Raw genomic sequence first — 18,627 nt, forward strand, 5'->3', positions numbered from 1 at the left:
GACTCTCAGCAACTTAGCAACCTGTCTCAAAAAATATAAAGATTTGCGGAGGTAGCTCAACAGCAGAGCATCCTTAGGTTCAGTCCCTGGTATAAAAACAATTTAAAGAAATAAAATTACTCAGAAATTTTGAATTATTAGATATGGAAACAAAACATTTTGTATACAGGACAGAGAATAGTGAGGTGAGAATTCAATACTGGTGAAGAAAATTGAACTTGGCAACTTTAGCCCCCTTCCAAATTTCCTTCCTTTCTTATTTATTAATTTATTAAGAGCCAACAGCCAAATGCTTTATGGAATATTTGTATCAGATTTGTACATAAGGACCATCTTAGCCCACGGGAGCTGGGCCCTGCGTGAACCACAGACCCTGCTCTCAGGTGTGCGGACCAGAGTCCAAGATCACCACCGCACTCCAGCGTGGGTCGGGGCATGTCCTCGGGTGACAGGGGAGCAAACATTTTAGGACACTGGTCTCATGAGGGTGGAGCCCACAGACCTAAGCATGAGTGTGACGGAGACGCAAATGTGACATCTATAGTGAAAGAACGTTGACCATGGGGAGTGACCTTCAAAGCGCGGGCTCGGGGAAGGGTCCTTACCTGAGAGCGCACTGCAGCCACCAGGGAAGGGTCGTCCTCGGTGGGCAACCATCCTGGTTCCTCTGGGTCTGGGAGGAGACTGACTGCCAGGCGGGGGACACCCAGGGGTGCACATCCGTCTCAGCTCCGAGAACGCTCACTTGAATTGTGCATTTTATGGTGTCTGAGTTTTATATAAAAATGGACTGTGAAGAGACACTGAATTCTAAGATACCAACACCAAATTACCTGAGAGTGTGCTGCACTCGATGTGCCTTGAAATGAAGGCAAAGCGAGGTGGGTTTATGACCCCCAGACCTTGTCTGTCACAGCAGCAAGCGTCCCACAGACTCTGGCAGCTGTTGGACTCAAATACTTCAAATACTGGAAAACAAATACTCAAATACTGGAAAATAAAGGACGCAATTTTTTTCTTAAATTTTCTCCTGGTGGCCAGAGAGATGTTGTTCGGCACTGTCTGCATCTCAAGTGGCCTCCAGAGGCACAGGAGAGATCCCACGATTCTCTTTTTAACACAGCATTTACCGGGTTTCCCTGTAGCTTTCTTTATAGTGTGTAAGTCCCCAGTGCGTAGTTAGAATCCCCGTCCCTGGCCGAACACTTCCTGTGTGATGGAATCGGGACACTGTCTTGTGGGCTCTGCTTAGTCGGGGGCACAGTAAATGCCTGAGACTCACCGGGCTGTTGCACATCTCGCCTGTTTCCATAGCTGTGAGGATCCTACGGCAACTTGTCAACCATTCTCCTGCCGTTGAGCTCTCCGGCTGCTTCCGGCTGGGGAGCCACAACAATGCTACTGTCAAGCACCCTTGGTCTCCCTGACAAGTTCTTGTCCCTGTTCCGATTCACATGGGGAAGTCTCTGTCTAGGCCAGGGATTCTCAAGACTCTTGGTGCCAGGCCGTCATCTCACCACCCCTGCTCAGCTGGGACAGTCCCTAAGCCTGGGGTCCACGGACAAGATCCAAACCAGCGAATCCCCAGCCTGCGGCCAACCTGGCTGCTCCCCTGCCTTGCCTGCTGTGCTCCTTCCCACCCAGGAAGGCTGTCCCCTGCTACCTCTGCTCCAGTGCCTTCCTCGCAGGGCCCCCGAGGCTGCCTGGGCTTTCTTGTTGGGATCTGTGCACACAGAACTTCCTCACAGCTATTTCTGTGTCTACAGTCTTACCTGATTAGAGCAAACCCTGACCAGGTGAACGCTAGACAAGCACTCTACCACTGACCAGAGAACCGTGGACACACCACCCCCAAGGTGGAAGAGAAAGGCGCTCACTTCCAGGGGCAGGCCCCTCGGTCAGGCAGCTGGCTGCCCTCTGAACTCAGGCTTCCCATGGCAGAAGAATTTCCATTAATGATGCCAAAGCCTTTGTGGGAGAAAAGTCATTGTCCTATGGAAAATCCATGTAGATGGAGTGAAAATGGGGGATATTGATCTTTTTTCCCTAAATAGCAGTTTAGTATCAAAGGCACTTCTGTTTTTATTATGATAACTTTTATATACACAGTATGATTAAATACACAATGCAATTTCTAAAAGAATGTATCCAGCTAAAATTGCCCCAGTTTAACAGATTCCCCCCTTTTGTTAGTCTTTATTGCTCATGTGCAAGCACTCACATGGCACTGCACCCCACTTTTCCACTGAAATCACATTATGAACAGCATGCTCCACACACCCGTCGCATGGAGCCAAACTGTGTACTGCTTCTGAGTTCATGATTTTAAATGCTGTCAATAGGACAATTTTCACTTCTAGCTTGTTTATACTTCCAACTAATCTCAGAGATACACTTCCGAAAGTTGTATTTAAAAAAAAAAAAAAATCAAACCAAAACACAAGTAGCCTCAGTGCCTAGATACAGACTGCTCTGCGTGCTTCCATTCATCTTCTGTTGTCCACAGAACATCATCAATGGATTTGTCCAAGATGTAAGATCTCACAAGTTTGATATTAATAAAACCAAGATTCAGAAAATATAAAGTACCCACTTATGTGTGTTGTATACACAACAATTCAATCTAGTTTGGGTGATTTTTTTTTTTTTTTTTTTTTTTTGCACCAGGGTTTGAACTTAGGGCACTCAACCACTGAGCCACATCCCCAGCCCAATTTTTTATATTATTTACACACAGAGTCTCACTGAATTGTTTAGCGCCTCACCATTGCTAAGGCTGACTTTGAATTTACGATCCTCTTGCCTCAGCCTCCTGAGCCACAGGGATTACAGACGTGTGCCAGCTGTGGGCTTAGTTTTGGTGATTTTTAATATAATCATCTAAAGAATAGCAAGAACCAGGCGCTATGGCCAAACCTATAACCCCAGTGACTTGGGAGGCCCAGGCAGGAGGATTGCAAGTTCAAGGCCAGCCTCAGCAACTTAGTGAGGCCCTGTCTCAAAATAAAAAATAAAAGTGTTGGGGATTTGGCTCAGTGTAGAGTGCCCCTGGGTTCAGTCATCAGTATTGGGGGAAAAAAACAGAAGGGCAAGAAATTGATCATAAAAAATAAGAAGAGCAGTATATCTGGGGAACAGAAATGGGTAGATGGGGATCACACAAAATCATAAAACACGTCCTTCTTTGGGCAGGAGCTGGTAAATAAATTAGTTTTATTTTACTATTAATCTACATACATTATTTATAATTTTAACGTTACCTGGAAGTGTGGCCAGTTCAAATGAAGCATTGGTCATTAAACTGAATTTAAGCAGCCACAGTAAACTTGAGGCTGATGCATGGCACAGCACTGTCACATGGCTCATGTTTTCCTGTATTTATAGGAAAAGTGATTTCGGAAATGCCATCAGAAAAGCAGCTGTTTTAGGGCTGGGGACTAGCTCAGTGGTAGAGTGCTTGTCTAGCGTTCACCAGGGTCTGGGTTCCATCCCCAGCACCACAAACAGTCAGAACGCATGTATTCTAAGAGAACGTACCACGAAGGGGAGTGACATGCGACATACAAAAGGAAAACGCAGGGAAAAGTCAGCCTCATAGCACCAGCACGAGGAAGCAGAGCATCGAAAGGAAGGAAACTTCGGCACGAATTGAAAACCTTACTGAAGCGGTGCCTCCTAAGAGGGCTCCACAGGACAGGGCAGGTGGCAGGACAGGGCAAGTGGCAGGGGTGGGCTCTGCCAGGGTTCCTGGGGGGAAGGGCCGGCAGGAGCACGCGCTTTGCCGCCCCGCGAGGCTTGGCCACCTGCTCCCGCACCTGGCTGGCCCTGCTGTCCAGGTGCTCCTGTCTGGGGAGTCCTTCGCCGCCCCGCGGAGCTATCCCGCAGCTCCAGTCCTGCCACCAGGAGTGCGAGGCTCACCCCAAAGATGGCCTGCACCTGTCCTTCCTCAGACCTGCATCCCTGCTTCTTTCGCTCAGCTACTGGGGCCTTTCGTGTGTGGACCTCCACCAGGGCTCCAGGTTCTGGCCAAAAACCTGGCCAGTTCTCTAGGCCTGGACCCTGCCTGGTTCAAATTCTTAGCAGGAGCGAGCATTGTGACGTCACTCTATGACTTTAGCTGCTATAACCAGGCAACCTGAGGTTCATTTACTGTCGCATAGGGATGGCCTTGGAGCCATGGGCAGAGCCCAACTCCTGGGCAGAGACAGGCCTCCTAGAGGTCTCCCCAGGTCAAGGGGCCCAGTGCGGCTCTCTCCTGCTCTGGCTGCCTGGCATCCGCTGTCCATCTCTGCCCCAGAGCCACTTCTCCAGAGCAGTTTGTAGTGATCCTGTGCAGCTGGTGTGGGCCAGCCCCAGGTATTTCTTAGTAACATGTGCCATCTACCCTGATTCTACAGAACAGAGGCCAGAATGGGGAAGGGCACCTGGGAATGAGTCACCTAGGCAGGAAACAGCATATGGGAGGTACACGGGGCCTTCAAAGTATGGAACTCAGGAGGGTGGGTGGCCTGGGGCGGCAGGGTCTCCATGCAATGTATATGGGGCTCTGTCAGGAAGTACCCAGTCAGGTAAATCAGGGTGGCAGGGTGTTGCACTGGACAGTCGGAACACTGAAGGCAGACTCCTGCTGCCACTCCTGCTTGTCCCCTCCTGTCCCTCACCCACTTCTGACTGTGGCAGAGGAGCCCACTCAAGCTCTTACCACCGCTCAGGCAGAGGTGGCTCTTGGGCTTCCCATTTCTCTTCCGCACGTCCTTGTTCATCCAAGCTCATGGCTGGGCTGCTATGTCCAGTGCTTTTCTAACTTACTGATGCTCCTGTTCTCCTATCCAAGTCTACATGTGGCACCTGCGTAAGTTATGTACAGGTATCCTGGGTGGCAATGGCTGTTTGGAAGACCTGAAGTGCTTCAGGGAGTAAAGGACACAGCACTAACTTCAATGCAAATGACACACGAGGGACATCAGCCATCAGTGGAATGTGGAAAAATTACCCAAGAACCACTAAGAGGAGGAAATAAAGACCAAAAGGATTGAACTGATACAGGGAACAAAATAAGTAAGGGTCTTTTCCCTATAGAGAGAAACTGGACACCAGAGAATAAAACTGTCCCAATCTGCAAGTGTCCCTTTGTTACAAACCCATATTTAGAAGTTCATCCCATGGAAAAACCAATCTCTGAGAAACATGAATTGGGAAGAATTAACATCAAAGCTGAACGGAGAACTATTCTCCACCCACACCTTGTCCCACAGAAAGCTGGAGGTCCCCACACAGGCAGGGCCTAATTCTGTTCTCAATCCATTCTAGAAAATGAAAAGACCCCCAAGGTTAAAGGTGGCTTAAATTATAAGGCCTTTATTATTATAAACCAGAGCAACATGAGGAGGTACTTTTCCAGGCTAGGTGACTTGGGAGGCTGAAAACATCCATTGAAATTTCAAGTAAAAGCTGGGCACAGTGACATGTGCTTGTGATCCCAATTACTTGAGGGCTGAGGCCTCAGAATCATTTGAGCCCATGAGTTCAAGGACAGATTTTATGTAAGATCAACAATGTCCATCATGAAAGAAAACATCTGAAAGCCACCAGAGATGGGTCACATTCACACCCACTCCAGTCACACAAAAGGGAATGAGGACCCTCTGAACTCAGATGTCCCATGGCTCACCCTGGGCATTGGAGAGAGTACAAGTGCTACTGTCCCTGAAGATGTTGGGTAACTAAGCTGGAGAAGTTGAGATGAGTTCAGGCATGAGTCTTGGCAGAAACTTGAGGTGGTCAGGAAGTGCAACACAGACCTGGAAAGCCGCCGAATATCTGGCAAACAAGGTATGTCCCTGTGTGAATGTTCATGTGAGGCCTGACATCTCACTGACGAATCCTGCTGTGTGAACAGCTCAGCTAAAGCCGGCCTGCAGCATGTATTTTCTGGTGCCGAATGAGGTGGGAGCTTAAGCTGTAGGCCTTCCCACACTCACTGCACTCATAGGGCCTTTCTCCTGTGTGCACTTTCTGATGCCGAACTAGGTGGGAGGTCCTGATGAAGTCTTTCCCACATTTACTGCACACAAAAGGCCTTTCCCCTGTGTGAACCCTCTGGTGTGCAATAAAGTCAGAGCTTCGACTAAAGAACTTGCCACATTCAGTGCACTCAAAAGGCTTAGTCTCAGTGTGAATTCGCTGATGTTTAATAAGAGTGTATTTGTGGCCAAAGGATTTCCCACAATCACTGCAATCATAAGGATTTTCCCCTGTATGGATGCTTTCATGCTGAACAAGTGTGGATTTGTGTCTGAAGACTTTCCCACAATCATTGCACTTGTAAGGCCTTGCTCCGTTGTGCACTCTCTGGTGTACAATTAGGTTAGAGTGATGGCTAAAATATTTTCCACATTCACCACACTTATAAGGCATTTCTCCTGTGTGGATTCTCTTGTGCTGAGTAAGATTGTCTTTTCGACTAAAGGCTTTTCCACATTCACTGCACTCATACGGTCTTTCTCCAGTGTGGATCCTCTGGTGCTGGACCAGTGTAGCTTTCCGACTAAAGGCTTTCCCACACTCGCTGCACTCATAAGGCTTCTCCCCACTGTGGATCCTCTGGTGCTGGACCAGTGTATCTTTGCGACTGAAAGCTTTCCCACATTCACTGCACTTGTAATGCATTTGTCCAACATGCAGGATCTCCCTGCTTGCAGTTCTCTGGGCTGTCTTCCTCTTGTTATGGGTGATCTTTTGTTGGCAATGGCCCAAGCTAGCCTGGAAGTTCTTCTGCTCCACCTCACATTTAAAGGGGTTTTCTAATAAGTGAGCTCTTCACAAACTCTGCAGTTCTTCACCAATGAAGTCTTGCCTTCATCTCTTTGTGAAGGTTTCTCTACACTGTAATGCTTTAAGTTCCAGTTAAAGTCTGTAATGAACGACAACTGTCTCCCATATACCCCACATGTGTAAGTCTGAAGTCCACAGTGTGTTCCTTCCAGGAACAAAATATGTTTCAAGATGGGGCCACATAAATCACAAGGGTGAGCTGCTTGCTTGGCTGCACCTAGTAGATGTAGAAGTACTACCATGCAATACTCCTACAGAAATGCTCTGCTTCCATCCTTCACTCTGCACCAACACCCTGAAAGCAGAAAAATACTGCTGACACACAAGATGACTTTGGTAGAGGGGGCAATCCATCACAACTGTGAGTCTAGTACACTCAGGGTTAAGTCTATGGGACTATTGGCTGGATGGGGCTCAGATTTGAAAGTCTGCTGTATAGGGACCTAAAGTTTACAGAATGGAGAAGGCCTCACAAGGGACAAAGACACGATGATGTAGCACAGGCAGAAAAGGTCAGCAGGCTACAACCTCATCCTCTGCAAATGGCTTTTAGCAAGGCCTTGGCTGGCTGTTGGCGACAGATAAACACTATGCAGAAATGCATGTCTCTGCCCAGGAAATCTACTAAAAACAAAGGATGGGGGTGCAAGGACTACTGAAGGGTATCTGCACATCTGATTCGTTCATGTATGTTGGAAAGTACTGCAGAGAGAGGGGTAGAAACAGCCCTGGGTCTGAAATAAGAAATGACAAGTGTCCAGAACAGGGAGGCAAAGACTGAAATGAGGCATGGCCTCTGGCTTTGGAATCAAATCATGGCAAATTCCTGGTACCAACAGAACACAGCACTGAAGTCGTGCCTTCCCCACCAGGGAACCACCAGTGTCCGTCCAGGCCTCTCCTGCTGTGGGAGCGTCATAACCTCTGAGGAACCCAGGGTTCCCTCTCTCATTACAGTCAGCAACCACAAAGGATCTGGAAGATTCCAGTCACCGGGGGAAGATGGGACAGGGAACTCAAAGCACTGGCTCTGAGTAGCCCCCCAAAGAAACGAACATAACAGAATAAAAAAAAGTCTTGCTGGTACTGCCGGTAGGGTCCACAAATGGCGGCATGACACAGGTGGACCCAAGAAAGGTCAACTAGACAAAGGTGGCAGACGCTGGAGCCCAGAGGTGTCAAGACAAGAGACTCGCCAAGGACTGGTGGGATGCACTGGGCGGACCGCCTGACCCCCAGCCCCCCTGGAGCAGCTGCAGAGGAGTTAGGGAGCGCAGGGAGCGGGGAGACCAGAAACCCCGCTGGGAAGTGGCACCAGAGAACCCAGGCGAGGGGCTCGGGTAGAAGGGCGGTGCCCACAGCGCAGGCCCCGGCGAGGCCGCCGCGGCACCAGCGTCCTCACTGCCCTCCCCAAGTCGGATCCCCGGGGCGGCAGCCGCCGCGGGTCGGCGGCTCCACCCTCCGGCCCGACACCCCGCGCCCGCCTGGGCCGCGTCGCCCCCGGGTGCGCCACAAGGGCGCGGGGGACCGGCTCGCTCCGAGGGCACAGCAAACCCGCAACGCCCGACCAGCCACCGTCCGCTGCTCACCCGTGGGTTCGCGCCCGCGGCTCGCCGTCCCACGACGCCGCGGCTCCTCGCCCCACGCCCGGCCGCGCTCCGGCCCGGCGCTCCGCCCGCGAGCCGTGGTGAGGGGAGCGCAGCACCCACCCACTCTGCCGCGGGGACAGCGTCCCCCTCCTAGTCTCCCGGCGTCCGTCAGCGCGGAACCGGCCCGGCGCTGCAGAGCCCCGCCTCCCACGGTCCCGCTGTGCGCCCCACAAGATGTCCGCTAGGAAGATGCCGGATGTCCCGCCCACACGCCCCACGCACGCACGGAAGTGACTTTAACAGCACCGGCGCCGCAGCGTCTCCTGGGTAATGTAGTCTCCAGAAAGTGAGCGTCCCCAGAGACGCCGGGCGGGGCGGGGCCTCGCTGCTATTAAAGGGCCCACACCCCGAAAGCACCCAGTGCTTCCAGCCAGGATCCCAGAAATGCCGGGAGGCAAATTCTTTCAGATGTTTCCCAAATGGGCATGCCACAGCAAATGTGACTCGGAGTCCATTCACAGTCCATCCGTGTTTTTGTGGAAATATGCGAAGAGGAAAGCTTTAAGTCATGTTGTTACCTTCAGCGGTGAGAGGAGTGTTCCCAGACAGCCATAAAGTGGAAGAAGGGGCTGCAGACCGCCACCTTGGGGAGACTTCGTGCCCCCGAATGGACTAAAGTGTAGCTCTTCCACTGGTTCCTCGGAGAAGGCTCACCATAGGGAAGGGGCCACTGGGCTACCCTGGAGCGGGGGTGGAGGAGGGCCTTTCCTGTCTGCAGAGTCAGGAGGCTGATCCACCAAGGGGGCAGCTTTCACCCAAATGCTGATTCCCAGCCTGCGGTACAGGCCTGTCCGCAAAAAAGGGGACAATGATTAGCCCCTGTGCCTGGACAGGCTGACAAGGCCCTAGAGGCCGCACGTTTCAGAGCTGAGGTGTGAACCTGGAAGTGCAGTTGGGGAATGCCATACTCTCATTTGTTTGCTGGGAGGTGATTCTTGACTCATCTGCAATTACAGGGACAGTATTTGAATTGAAAGTTGAGATTACTTAAGGAGAAGAGGAAGAGATTTGTGAATTGTTTAAATTACTAAAAGTTCATCTTAATTCCACAGCTTTCACAGATACATGCAGAAATGCCTCTAGTTAAATGAATATGTGATAGGTGAGAACAGTTAAGATGTCTGCAAAATCTTGTTATGGCCAGGCTATATGGGCAATGACCAAACAGACTCCATTTTACCCTGAGACTCCATATCATGTAAGATAATGCTTCTCCCACGGGAAAGCCCCGCCTCTGTACCCATTACTAATTTCCTAGCAGAGCATACTTAGCAACACAAAATAGCAATTCTTATACAATGTAAAATCATTCTCTTTGGTTTCCATTTTCCTTGGGCAGTGTACCTTGTTGGAAAATCATTAGTAGCCATTCTTTAACTGGTACTCAACTAGGGTCATTTTGATCCATTTCTCTTTTGATTATGATTATGGAAAAATCCCATGAGAAATACTGAATGAGAATGAAAATATGATTAAGGACATTGCAATTTTTTGCTAATGGCTTTATTCAGCTTGCTTGCTTATTAGTTGCTATGCCAACCTGGATGTGGTTTTTCTGGTTTCCTAAAATGTTGATGCTGTTTCCTGCAGAGACAATGTGGCCCTTTAGGGAGCAGTCCTGACTAGTTGGACAATAAAGACTCTTCAATTTGGACAAAACTGGGATTTGGTGTGTCTTCTGAGTGACATCCCCCATAAAAATCTGAGCACCAGATACTGAAGTCTGAGAAGGGAGAAATTTAGAGCTGTGCTGGACCTTGCCCAAGCATGATTTAGTTATCCAAATACATTTTCCCCCATTATTCAAACCCTTGAGTGCTACTTGCTCAGAGGGAGTATTAAGGCATTTATGACATATTGCTTGGGTGGTGAAGATGAACATGGTGCTGGAGTAGTGTGTTTATACATGGCTCCAACAAATGTTCATTGAACACTGCTGCATTTCAGGTACTCTTACATGCATGAAACAAACCGGAAAACAAAGACTCCAGTTATCAAGGAGCTAACACTGTATTCCAGGAACACGGTGGAATGAATACAAAATCAGGTGCTGAATCATATGTAATATTAGAATGTGGTCAGCACAATGGAAAAGAGGAGATGAAGGCATAAGAGGAGCAGGGATGAGCTCTTATGCCTATTTGGGCTGGTGGGAGGGCGGGGGGAAGACAGCCAGTGTGGTAATGAATGGTTGGTTGGATCCAAGATGGGGGCTGCTTTGAAAGGAAAGGAAATAAAATATTATTACTTCAGGACACATTCACTCCTCCAACCTGTTGCCAGGGTTACCTGCCTCCAGGGGGTTGCTCCTCCCTGCAAGGAGTCATTAATGAGTAGCCCTGGGTGACTCCATTCCTGCTCTTACCCAGGGCAGCTTCCTTCCTGCCCTTAGTTTACTCCACTTTTTGGGTCAAGTAGGCAGGATGGGAGAAGGAAAGGGCATGAGAACAAAGGAAATCCAAAATGTATAGAAGGGGCAAGACACCCTCACTTGCTTGGGCACCTACTTTCTCTGTAGAGGAACCGCTGTCTGTCTGTATCTGTTCTATCCTTTAAATAAAACTTTTTGCACTTACCTCGGCGTTTTCAGTACCAGGGGATCGGGACTTGGCCCTGATTCTCATCACCAGTGCCGCCCTCCACCTGTGTGGGCAGCTGAACTTAAGATCACTCATGTGAATTTGCAGGGACACTAAATAAAACACAATTAACCTTTACACTAAATTAAAACAATTAACCTTTACCCAAGCTTCAGGACGGCTTCTCCGCTCTCAGCCTCAGGATCCCCAAAAGGGAGAGCAAGAGAAAGTCAGGAGAGGCTGGTGAGAGAGAGAAAGCACATTCAGAAGTGAGCTTTTATTGAGGGGACCCTTGTTCTTAGAAATTTCTATCCCAAAAGGCCAGAAGGAGCAGGGTTACAAGGGATAGGTGAGTGTAACTCAAATCTCGCAGGTAACACCTACACCTGAAGACTCGTCTCTATCCCAGCTGGGATAATGCCCAAGTCACCATAAAATGTCGTGATTGGTCAGAGCCTCCTGCTCAGGACTGGGAGGCATGTGGTCATTCAGAGCAATTCCCACACTATCCCACTATCACTATTACACAGCCAAGGGAGGCTGGGTTATGGCTGGGCCTGAATTTATAAAGATAACTAGACATCTAGAGGTCAATGCCAATGAAACAAAAACTACTAGAAATAAGAGGAATAGCATGTCAGGCAGGGCCACAGGAGAGAGGGAGATGGAGAAGGACATAGGCAGCCAGGGCAAGATGGCAAGCGAGGAAGTCAGGGACAGGTCTAGATTGAAGGAGCATGGAGAGGGTCTTCCAATGATGTCACCTTCCTGGCTGACAAAGTGTCTGTGGACGCAAGCCGGGACCAATCAGACATTTCTGTACTCGAGCTCCTAAGCAGGGGATCCAATAGAAAAGCTGAAATAGACACGTTAATACCAATGAACAATAGTGGGGAGTGTGGAGAGAGGGGAGGAGACACGAAAAGGAGGAAAGTCCAAACACCACGGAAATAAGAAGCCCAAACTTTCCCATCAGACTTCCAGCTCTGGGAACCCTTGTCTTTGGAGAAGTCTGTTACTGGCACTTTTGCAATAAACCTGCTTGCTATCTCTGTGTCCTGTTCAGTTTGTTGCTGATTGAAGACAATGAACTCAACACCCTAGATGCTTCAGGAGAAACACCCGATTTTGACCGGGAGGCAGAAGGAGGAGCAGGGAGAAAGCCTGGCCCAGAACCTTACTGTTTCCATGGGAAAGGGAGGGCAGAGCAGAGCAGGCCACTGAGGCTGGCCCGTCCGAATGAGTCCAGTGGGCTGTGGGCTATTGTGGTCGACTATTTGGTTACCTGATTCCTGGTCCTGAGATGATTTGGGCAAGGGCGATTATTGGGTTGATGTGCAAGACTTAAAGGGGATGGTGGGCTCCCCCCTCTGTTGTTTATGTCAGGAAGGAGGAAGACGGGAAAAGGGATGGGGGAGAAGACAAACCTTTCAGGGCACACCCTAGTGACCCGCTTCCTCCAACTAGGCCCCACCTCCCAGTGGTCCATTCAGCCATGATGAACCAACACTACCTTATTTGGTGAAGAACTTTCTATGGAAACTCCTTTGTGTGTCCCCCTATAAAAATACAGAGATTCTGGGTGCATGCTGTCTTTTCTAGAGCTATTTCCAGAGTGGAAGCTGACCTTTCATGTTGCAGAGCAGCCTCACCCTTGATATGAAAAAATTACTTCTGTGTGCTGGGCTTTTTCACCATTTTTAAAGCTTAATATTGCAGTCAGCTCTTTTGAATTCGGTTCATCTGTCAGCATGGGTCCCTGGTGAGATACCATCCTTTATTTTGAAGATCAGCCTAATCATGTTTCTTCTAAAGTTCTTTGAGATTTCTTCTACTGTGTGGTCTATGAATTCTATTGTTGGAACATCTTGGATTGTTTGAGCTGTTTTTTATGTTGTTTGTGTGTCTTCCCAACCAGCAGTATGGATCTGAGGCAGTACAGTCTCTACTCTGTAGTCTTATAGTGTCCCTGAAGGCTTCCATTACCTCACATTTAAAGGGAGACCAGTATTAACAGTACCCAATGCAAACAATAAACAACTTTAAACCAAATACCTCCTATTAATGCATCTGCAGTTTTTTTTGCAATAAACAGAAATGATGTGTTCAATTATTGTTTACAATATAAACAGCAAATTTGCTAAAGGAATTTACCATTTCTAATGATGGACAATGAGGGAACAGAAGTAGTGTAAGGTGTGATGTTTATGAGGAGAGAAGATAGAGGCAAAAATTCATAGTAAGAGGAGGAAGGAATTAATAGAAGTTGGCTGTTAGTATGAGATAATTGAGAAAGAGAATCCAGGGAGACAGATAAGTGAGAGAAAAAAATGTATACAGATTTTTTTAAAAAGTAAAAATATAAGGACACACCAAAAAATGTAATATACTATTATTAGTAATATACTAATAAATTGGTGCATAAAAATATTTGAATTCAAAGATGGTAGAGATGTAAGAGAGAGGACAAAAGAAAAAAAAATAAAGTCTCAATGGAAAATTGAACAATAACTTCCATTGGCTTTTAAAAATTTTCTCATTTCCCTTTGCAGCAACTTAGCGAGACTCTCAGCTACTTAGTAAGATACTGTCTCAAGTTAAAAAATAAAAAGAAGCTGAGGATGCAATTCATTAATGAAGTGCCCCTGGGTTAAATTCCAGCACCCCACAACATACACCAAAACAACAACAACAAACAAACAAACAAACAAACAAACAAACCCCAACACCTGTGATTCACTGAGTTCGAAATTGTTTGTGGCAAGCTGGATACTTCAAATAAATTTCAATAAGACTTCAAAAGAGCAAATTGGCCTTTAGTGATGCTTTCAGAGCAGATGGGGCATCACACAGCATTTGTACAGAAAGCTGAATGCTGGGATTTGCCATTGCTTTTGAATGCAATCTCAGTAGACCATTACCGATGCCCCTTAAAAGTTTCCTGTGCTCTGATGGGACTGAAGATGGGCTGAGGAGGCAGGGGCCACTTTTGTCTTGTGCTTAGCAGGGAGGTAATTAGGGATTTGTAAAATAGGACAAAAAGCCCCTACACAAAGTGGACAGAGGTGTCTCAGCTTGGTACAAATCCCACCCCCCCCCATAGTAGTGGTGAGGTTAATATGACCCCTAAAGGAACCTGCAGCCTCTGCTGATGGGCTTGCCCATGGCTCTTATTTCTGAAGCTACTCTGCATCCCTGGTGCTCCTTGTGTGAACTCTCTTTGAACCACTGCTTAGTGACTAACTCGGAAAAAGAGTTTTTAATAGAAAGGTGACTTTCTACTCTTTATTTCTTCTAGGAGTCACGTCAGATGGCTTCGTTTTCACCCAGCACTTGTTTTGTGATATGGTGTGCTAGAGCCTTCTGCTGTTGTGGATTTTCATCTATGCACTCCATCTGTTTCTTATCTGTTTATCTCTGTTTTTTTCTTCTTAGGCATAATTCTGAGTCAGGATATTTCACTGGACCTTTCCTCTTCCTTTACTCTTTTAAATTCTCTTCTTTATTCATTTCTGTCTGACTCTCTCTTACTCTATATTTGTTAATTTTTAGCATTGTGCTGTCAACTTGAATATCATTCTTGTAGAATGATTTATACAACTGACTGAAAACCAAGTCATGGTTATTTTTGTATAGCTGCATCAGCAGTACTTTCCAGGATCTAAAACTGTTTTTCCTCATTCCCTCTTTTCCTGGAAGATTCATACCATGTTGTCTGAGCTCTTTCTCATGTGGAGTTTGCACTTGGCCAATATGGTCTTCATTCTCTCTCCCCCTTCTCTCTTTTTTCTAGTTGATAAGTACTAATTGCATATATTTTGGGGGCATGATGTGATAATTCAATACATATAAACCTGGGTAATCAGTATTTCCTCTTTTTTTTCTCTGTCTTTTCTTTGTAAGTTGGGGGAGTTCCTATCACTTTACCTAATGTCTTTCTGACATTAGGTATTTTTACATTGTATATTTTTACAAATGTGGTGTGAACTGAAATTGTTTTTCTCCTTGTGAGGTCAACCTCTCCCAAATCATTTCACATGAATCTTGAATTTATCAGATTCTCTAAGGAATGTGAACAGAAGTGCTTGAATCAAGACATCTTGTGATCTACAGGGTAAGTCACTTTGCTTTACTGGCACTTCAGGAAGAAAAGGAGATACTGCAGGTGTGCTTCTGTCGGGAGAATTAATAGAAGCTTAGGTATTTTTTCTTTGAGCTCAAATCTCACTTAGTTTGGTCTTTGATAGAGACTTTTTTGGATGACTTTGTGGTACTAAATCTCTATTTGATTCCTTAAGTCACTTATGAAATTGGTCTCTCTTTCAGAGTCAACAGAGCAGACTAGTCTTTTTTATTAAAATAAAAATAAGCCATTTATTGCTAAGCACCCTGATCCAGAGTAAACTTTCTGTTCCTTAGAGACTTACACACCTCTCTGAAAGTGTTATTAACACATTGTGTATTTTACAATAATTACAATTATTAACATTGTATATTTTTACAAATGTGCTGTGAACTGAAAGGACAATGAGTTGTTTTTTTTATCACTTAATATAGGGAATCAGAACTAATTGAGGTGAAAGATGAATTGCTTTAGATTTCTCCTAGAAACAATGGTCTGAACTTGAACAGTTTCATCATTTAAATGTTTCCATTCTCTAAAACACCTGGCCATCAATCCACAAAAAGGCAAGTCCATAAAAGACAAAGGCTGAGGAAGTGCCCCAGATTGAAGGAGGCTGAGAGATAAATAACAAAATGTGAGAGGCTATAATGGGTCCCCAAACAGTAAAGAAGACATTATAAAGGGAATATTTTAATCAACTAGTGAAAACAGAATGTATTGAATATTAGATGACAGCCCATCTTCAGTCCCATCAGAGCACAGAAAAATTGATACAGTGTATCAATGTATTACATTTATGTCAGTCACATGTTTATCTAAATTTGACTTTTAAAAAAACATGTGGCTGTGAAAAATAATGTCCTGGTCTTAGGAGATAAATTTTAAAGTATACATGGGACGTTGGTAACACTTAAACAGTAGGTAAACCCAGAGAATGGAGCATATTGGTGTTAATTAAACAATTATTAGGACAGAACCATTTTTCTTTCTTCTGCAATTGTGTTTGGAATTTATTTGAGGGTATACTACTTGCCACAATATTTTGGACTCAAAATTATTGGACTCAGTAGTTGTAAACATAGTGGTCACTCCTTAAGTGACTTAAGGGTCCTTTCCGAGTGGAATGGGGAGGGGTGCATTTGTCTGTGTACTCTATTTATGGCTACTTTATGAGAACTAAAAGAAAAATCCAAGCAAACAGGAAGAAAGCACAGTTCATCTAATTACATTGTTAGCACTGAAATTCACCAATACTACATCAAGATCTATATTTTTAAGATATCAGGTATTTTCACATTGTATATTTTTACAGATGAGGTGTGAGTGAAACTGTGATTAAGTGCCAAGATGTATGTTTTTAAGACTCCCCCAGCCCCTTCCCCTCTACTTCCATCCTCCATCACAAAGAGCAATAGAAGTAATCACATGAGAACTCCCCAACTTTCTGCCTCAGAATCTACAAAGTCACCCCTCACAGAGGCATTTCTTCCTTATTTTCTGCCCAGAATAAAAGCGATGTCCCCTTTGCAGCCCTGGGGCTGGCTCCATGTCCGTGAAAGAAGTGCTCTCCCTTCTGAGCCCTGCACCCCACACCACTACCCACTCTTCCAGTTCACGGACATGTGCTTGGCTCCTCCTTTTCAAGAGTAACAATTCCTGGGTATGTGGCTCCCAAAAGATTCTGGAAGTTGTCACCTTTTCCTAGTCCCTAAAGGGAAACTTCTTTAAAGAAAGGATACTTTCTCTCCTCCATCTTAAAAATTTGCTTATCCTCAACTTACGTAGTAGCTCACTGCACACCAGGGTAACGTGGCCACATGTCAAGTAACTCCCTCAGCCTGGACACCAGTGCTTCCCGCCAGTTGTCATGTTCTTTATGTGCGTAGTCCACCTTTTAGCACATTTCCCCTTTTTATCTCTGGATCAAGTCTGCTCCTCCTTGGAACTGCATCTTTGGGAAGGTTCCATCCATTCTCTCTTCTTATCTTAACCAATCATCATCAGGATTCCAAAAACTACCGGGAAGAGTTTCCCTAGTCCTGACCCCTATCAGGGAAAGCTCAGAACTGACCCGTGCTCACATCTCCTTTTAATTTTCAGTCCCACCCCTGTTCCTGCTCTTTTCAGGCTCCTGTGAATTCTGTCTGGCAATTAAGTGATTGAAGGTGTCCTTTCCTTCCACGGAGGTCACTGTGTACAGTCACTCTGTGGGAATCACAGGAGATGCTTACTTTGTCTACACAGTAGGGTCTCTTCACACATCTATTTACTGGTGAAATGCTTTACCCAGCTCCTTCCCCCTCTGTGGGTATCTGTCTTCTGATTATCATATTTTTTCTAAGATGATCTTTTATTCTACTCAAGTTTGGGTTTGCACAATTTTACATTTCTACATGTGTGTGATTATCTTAACTGCACATTTATTTTACTCCTTGCTTCTATTTTTCTTTAATTCTTTAATGTGAGCAGATATACACACATTTTAGGGGAGCCTTTCTTTTTTTTTTGAATGCTTGCCCCCACTCTCATGATTCTACATTCCCTGTGATCCCTTTTATCAAACTTATGGCCTATTTCTTCATATGAATTTAAGTGCTTATTTCTCATTTAATAAAATGGGTGAATTTATATTATTGCTAGCTTTCTTGCAGTACTCCATTGTATTTCACATAATCTCAGTGTATCAATTTATTACATTTATGTCAGTCACATGTTGTTTTGGGTCCTACTTACAATCCCAAGTAACCACAGAATAAGCATTTTTGTACATCTTTATACAGGGATGCTTTTATTCTAATGAATAGATTTTTCTAAAATTACTTGGAAGTAACTACTTGTAAGTAACTGTGCATTTGTAATAGGTGTCCACATGTTGTGCTCTAACACTGAGTAGCACCTTTCCCCACATTCCACCCAGAAAATACATTATGGCACTTTAAGGTTTTTCCCCAGAATCGTATTAAGCCAACATGCATTTATAGGTTATTAAAAAAAAAAAAACCTAGTGGATCTTTCAGGTGTTTCTCATCAAGGTTTGTTTTTCTGTGACTTGTCGGCTTTTCTGCCTCTTTTCTATTGTACTGGGTTCTACTTATGATTCCAAGTAACTAGACCAAAACTGGAGCAAAAGCTACATTTTGCATCATACTCTTCCTCAGCAGCATACAAAGTTGGGGTCCCCACAAAATTGTTTGCTATTACAAGCTACCAAAATTCTTTTTTAACCTCAATCTATACCACAGTGAAAAGAACTTCCCAAACTAAAGAAACTCGTGCAAAAAAGGCTTTATTATTGCACAAACAAGTGCAATTTTCAACAGGCAGCTCCTAGTTTGGAAACTTGAAAGTTAAAAAATATCACAACTATCACCTAAGTCCAAATATTTGTTGAAAAGGTGGAGTTTTCTCTGCAAGTTGGCAGCAGAGTTCTGATTGAATC

General features: G+C 45.6%; 1 protein-coding gene across 1 annotated transcript; it reads right to left on the reverse strand.

Annotated features, from left to right (window-relative positions):
• Positions 1-5,331: 5,331 nt before the first annotated feature.
• Positions 5,332-6,915, reverse strand: LOC117794577 (zinc finger protein 134). The gene has a single exon (XM_034635292.2). It carries the CDS (start codon positions 6,667-6,669, stop codon positions 5,905-5,907), a length of 765 nt encoding a protein of 254 aa, XP_034491183.2. The 5' UTR covers positions 6,670-6,915; the 3' UTR covers positions 5,332-5,904.
• Positions 6,916-18,627: the final 11,712 nt, after the last annotated feature.

Source organism: Marmota flaviventris, chromosome 18 (genome assembly GCF_047511675.1).
Source record: "Marmota flaviventris isolate mMarFla1 chromosome 18, mMarFla1.hap1, whole genome shotgun sequence".
In the NCBI taxonomy this organism is placed as follows: Eukaryota; Metazoa; Chordata; class Mammalia; order Rodentia; family Sciuridae; genus Marmota; species Marmota flaviventris.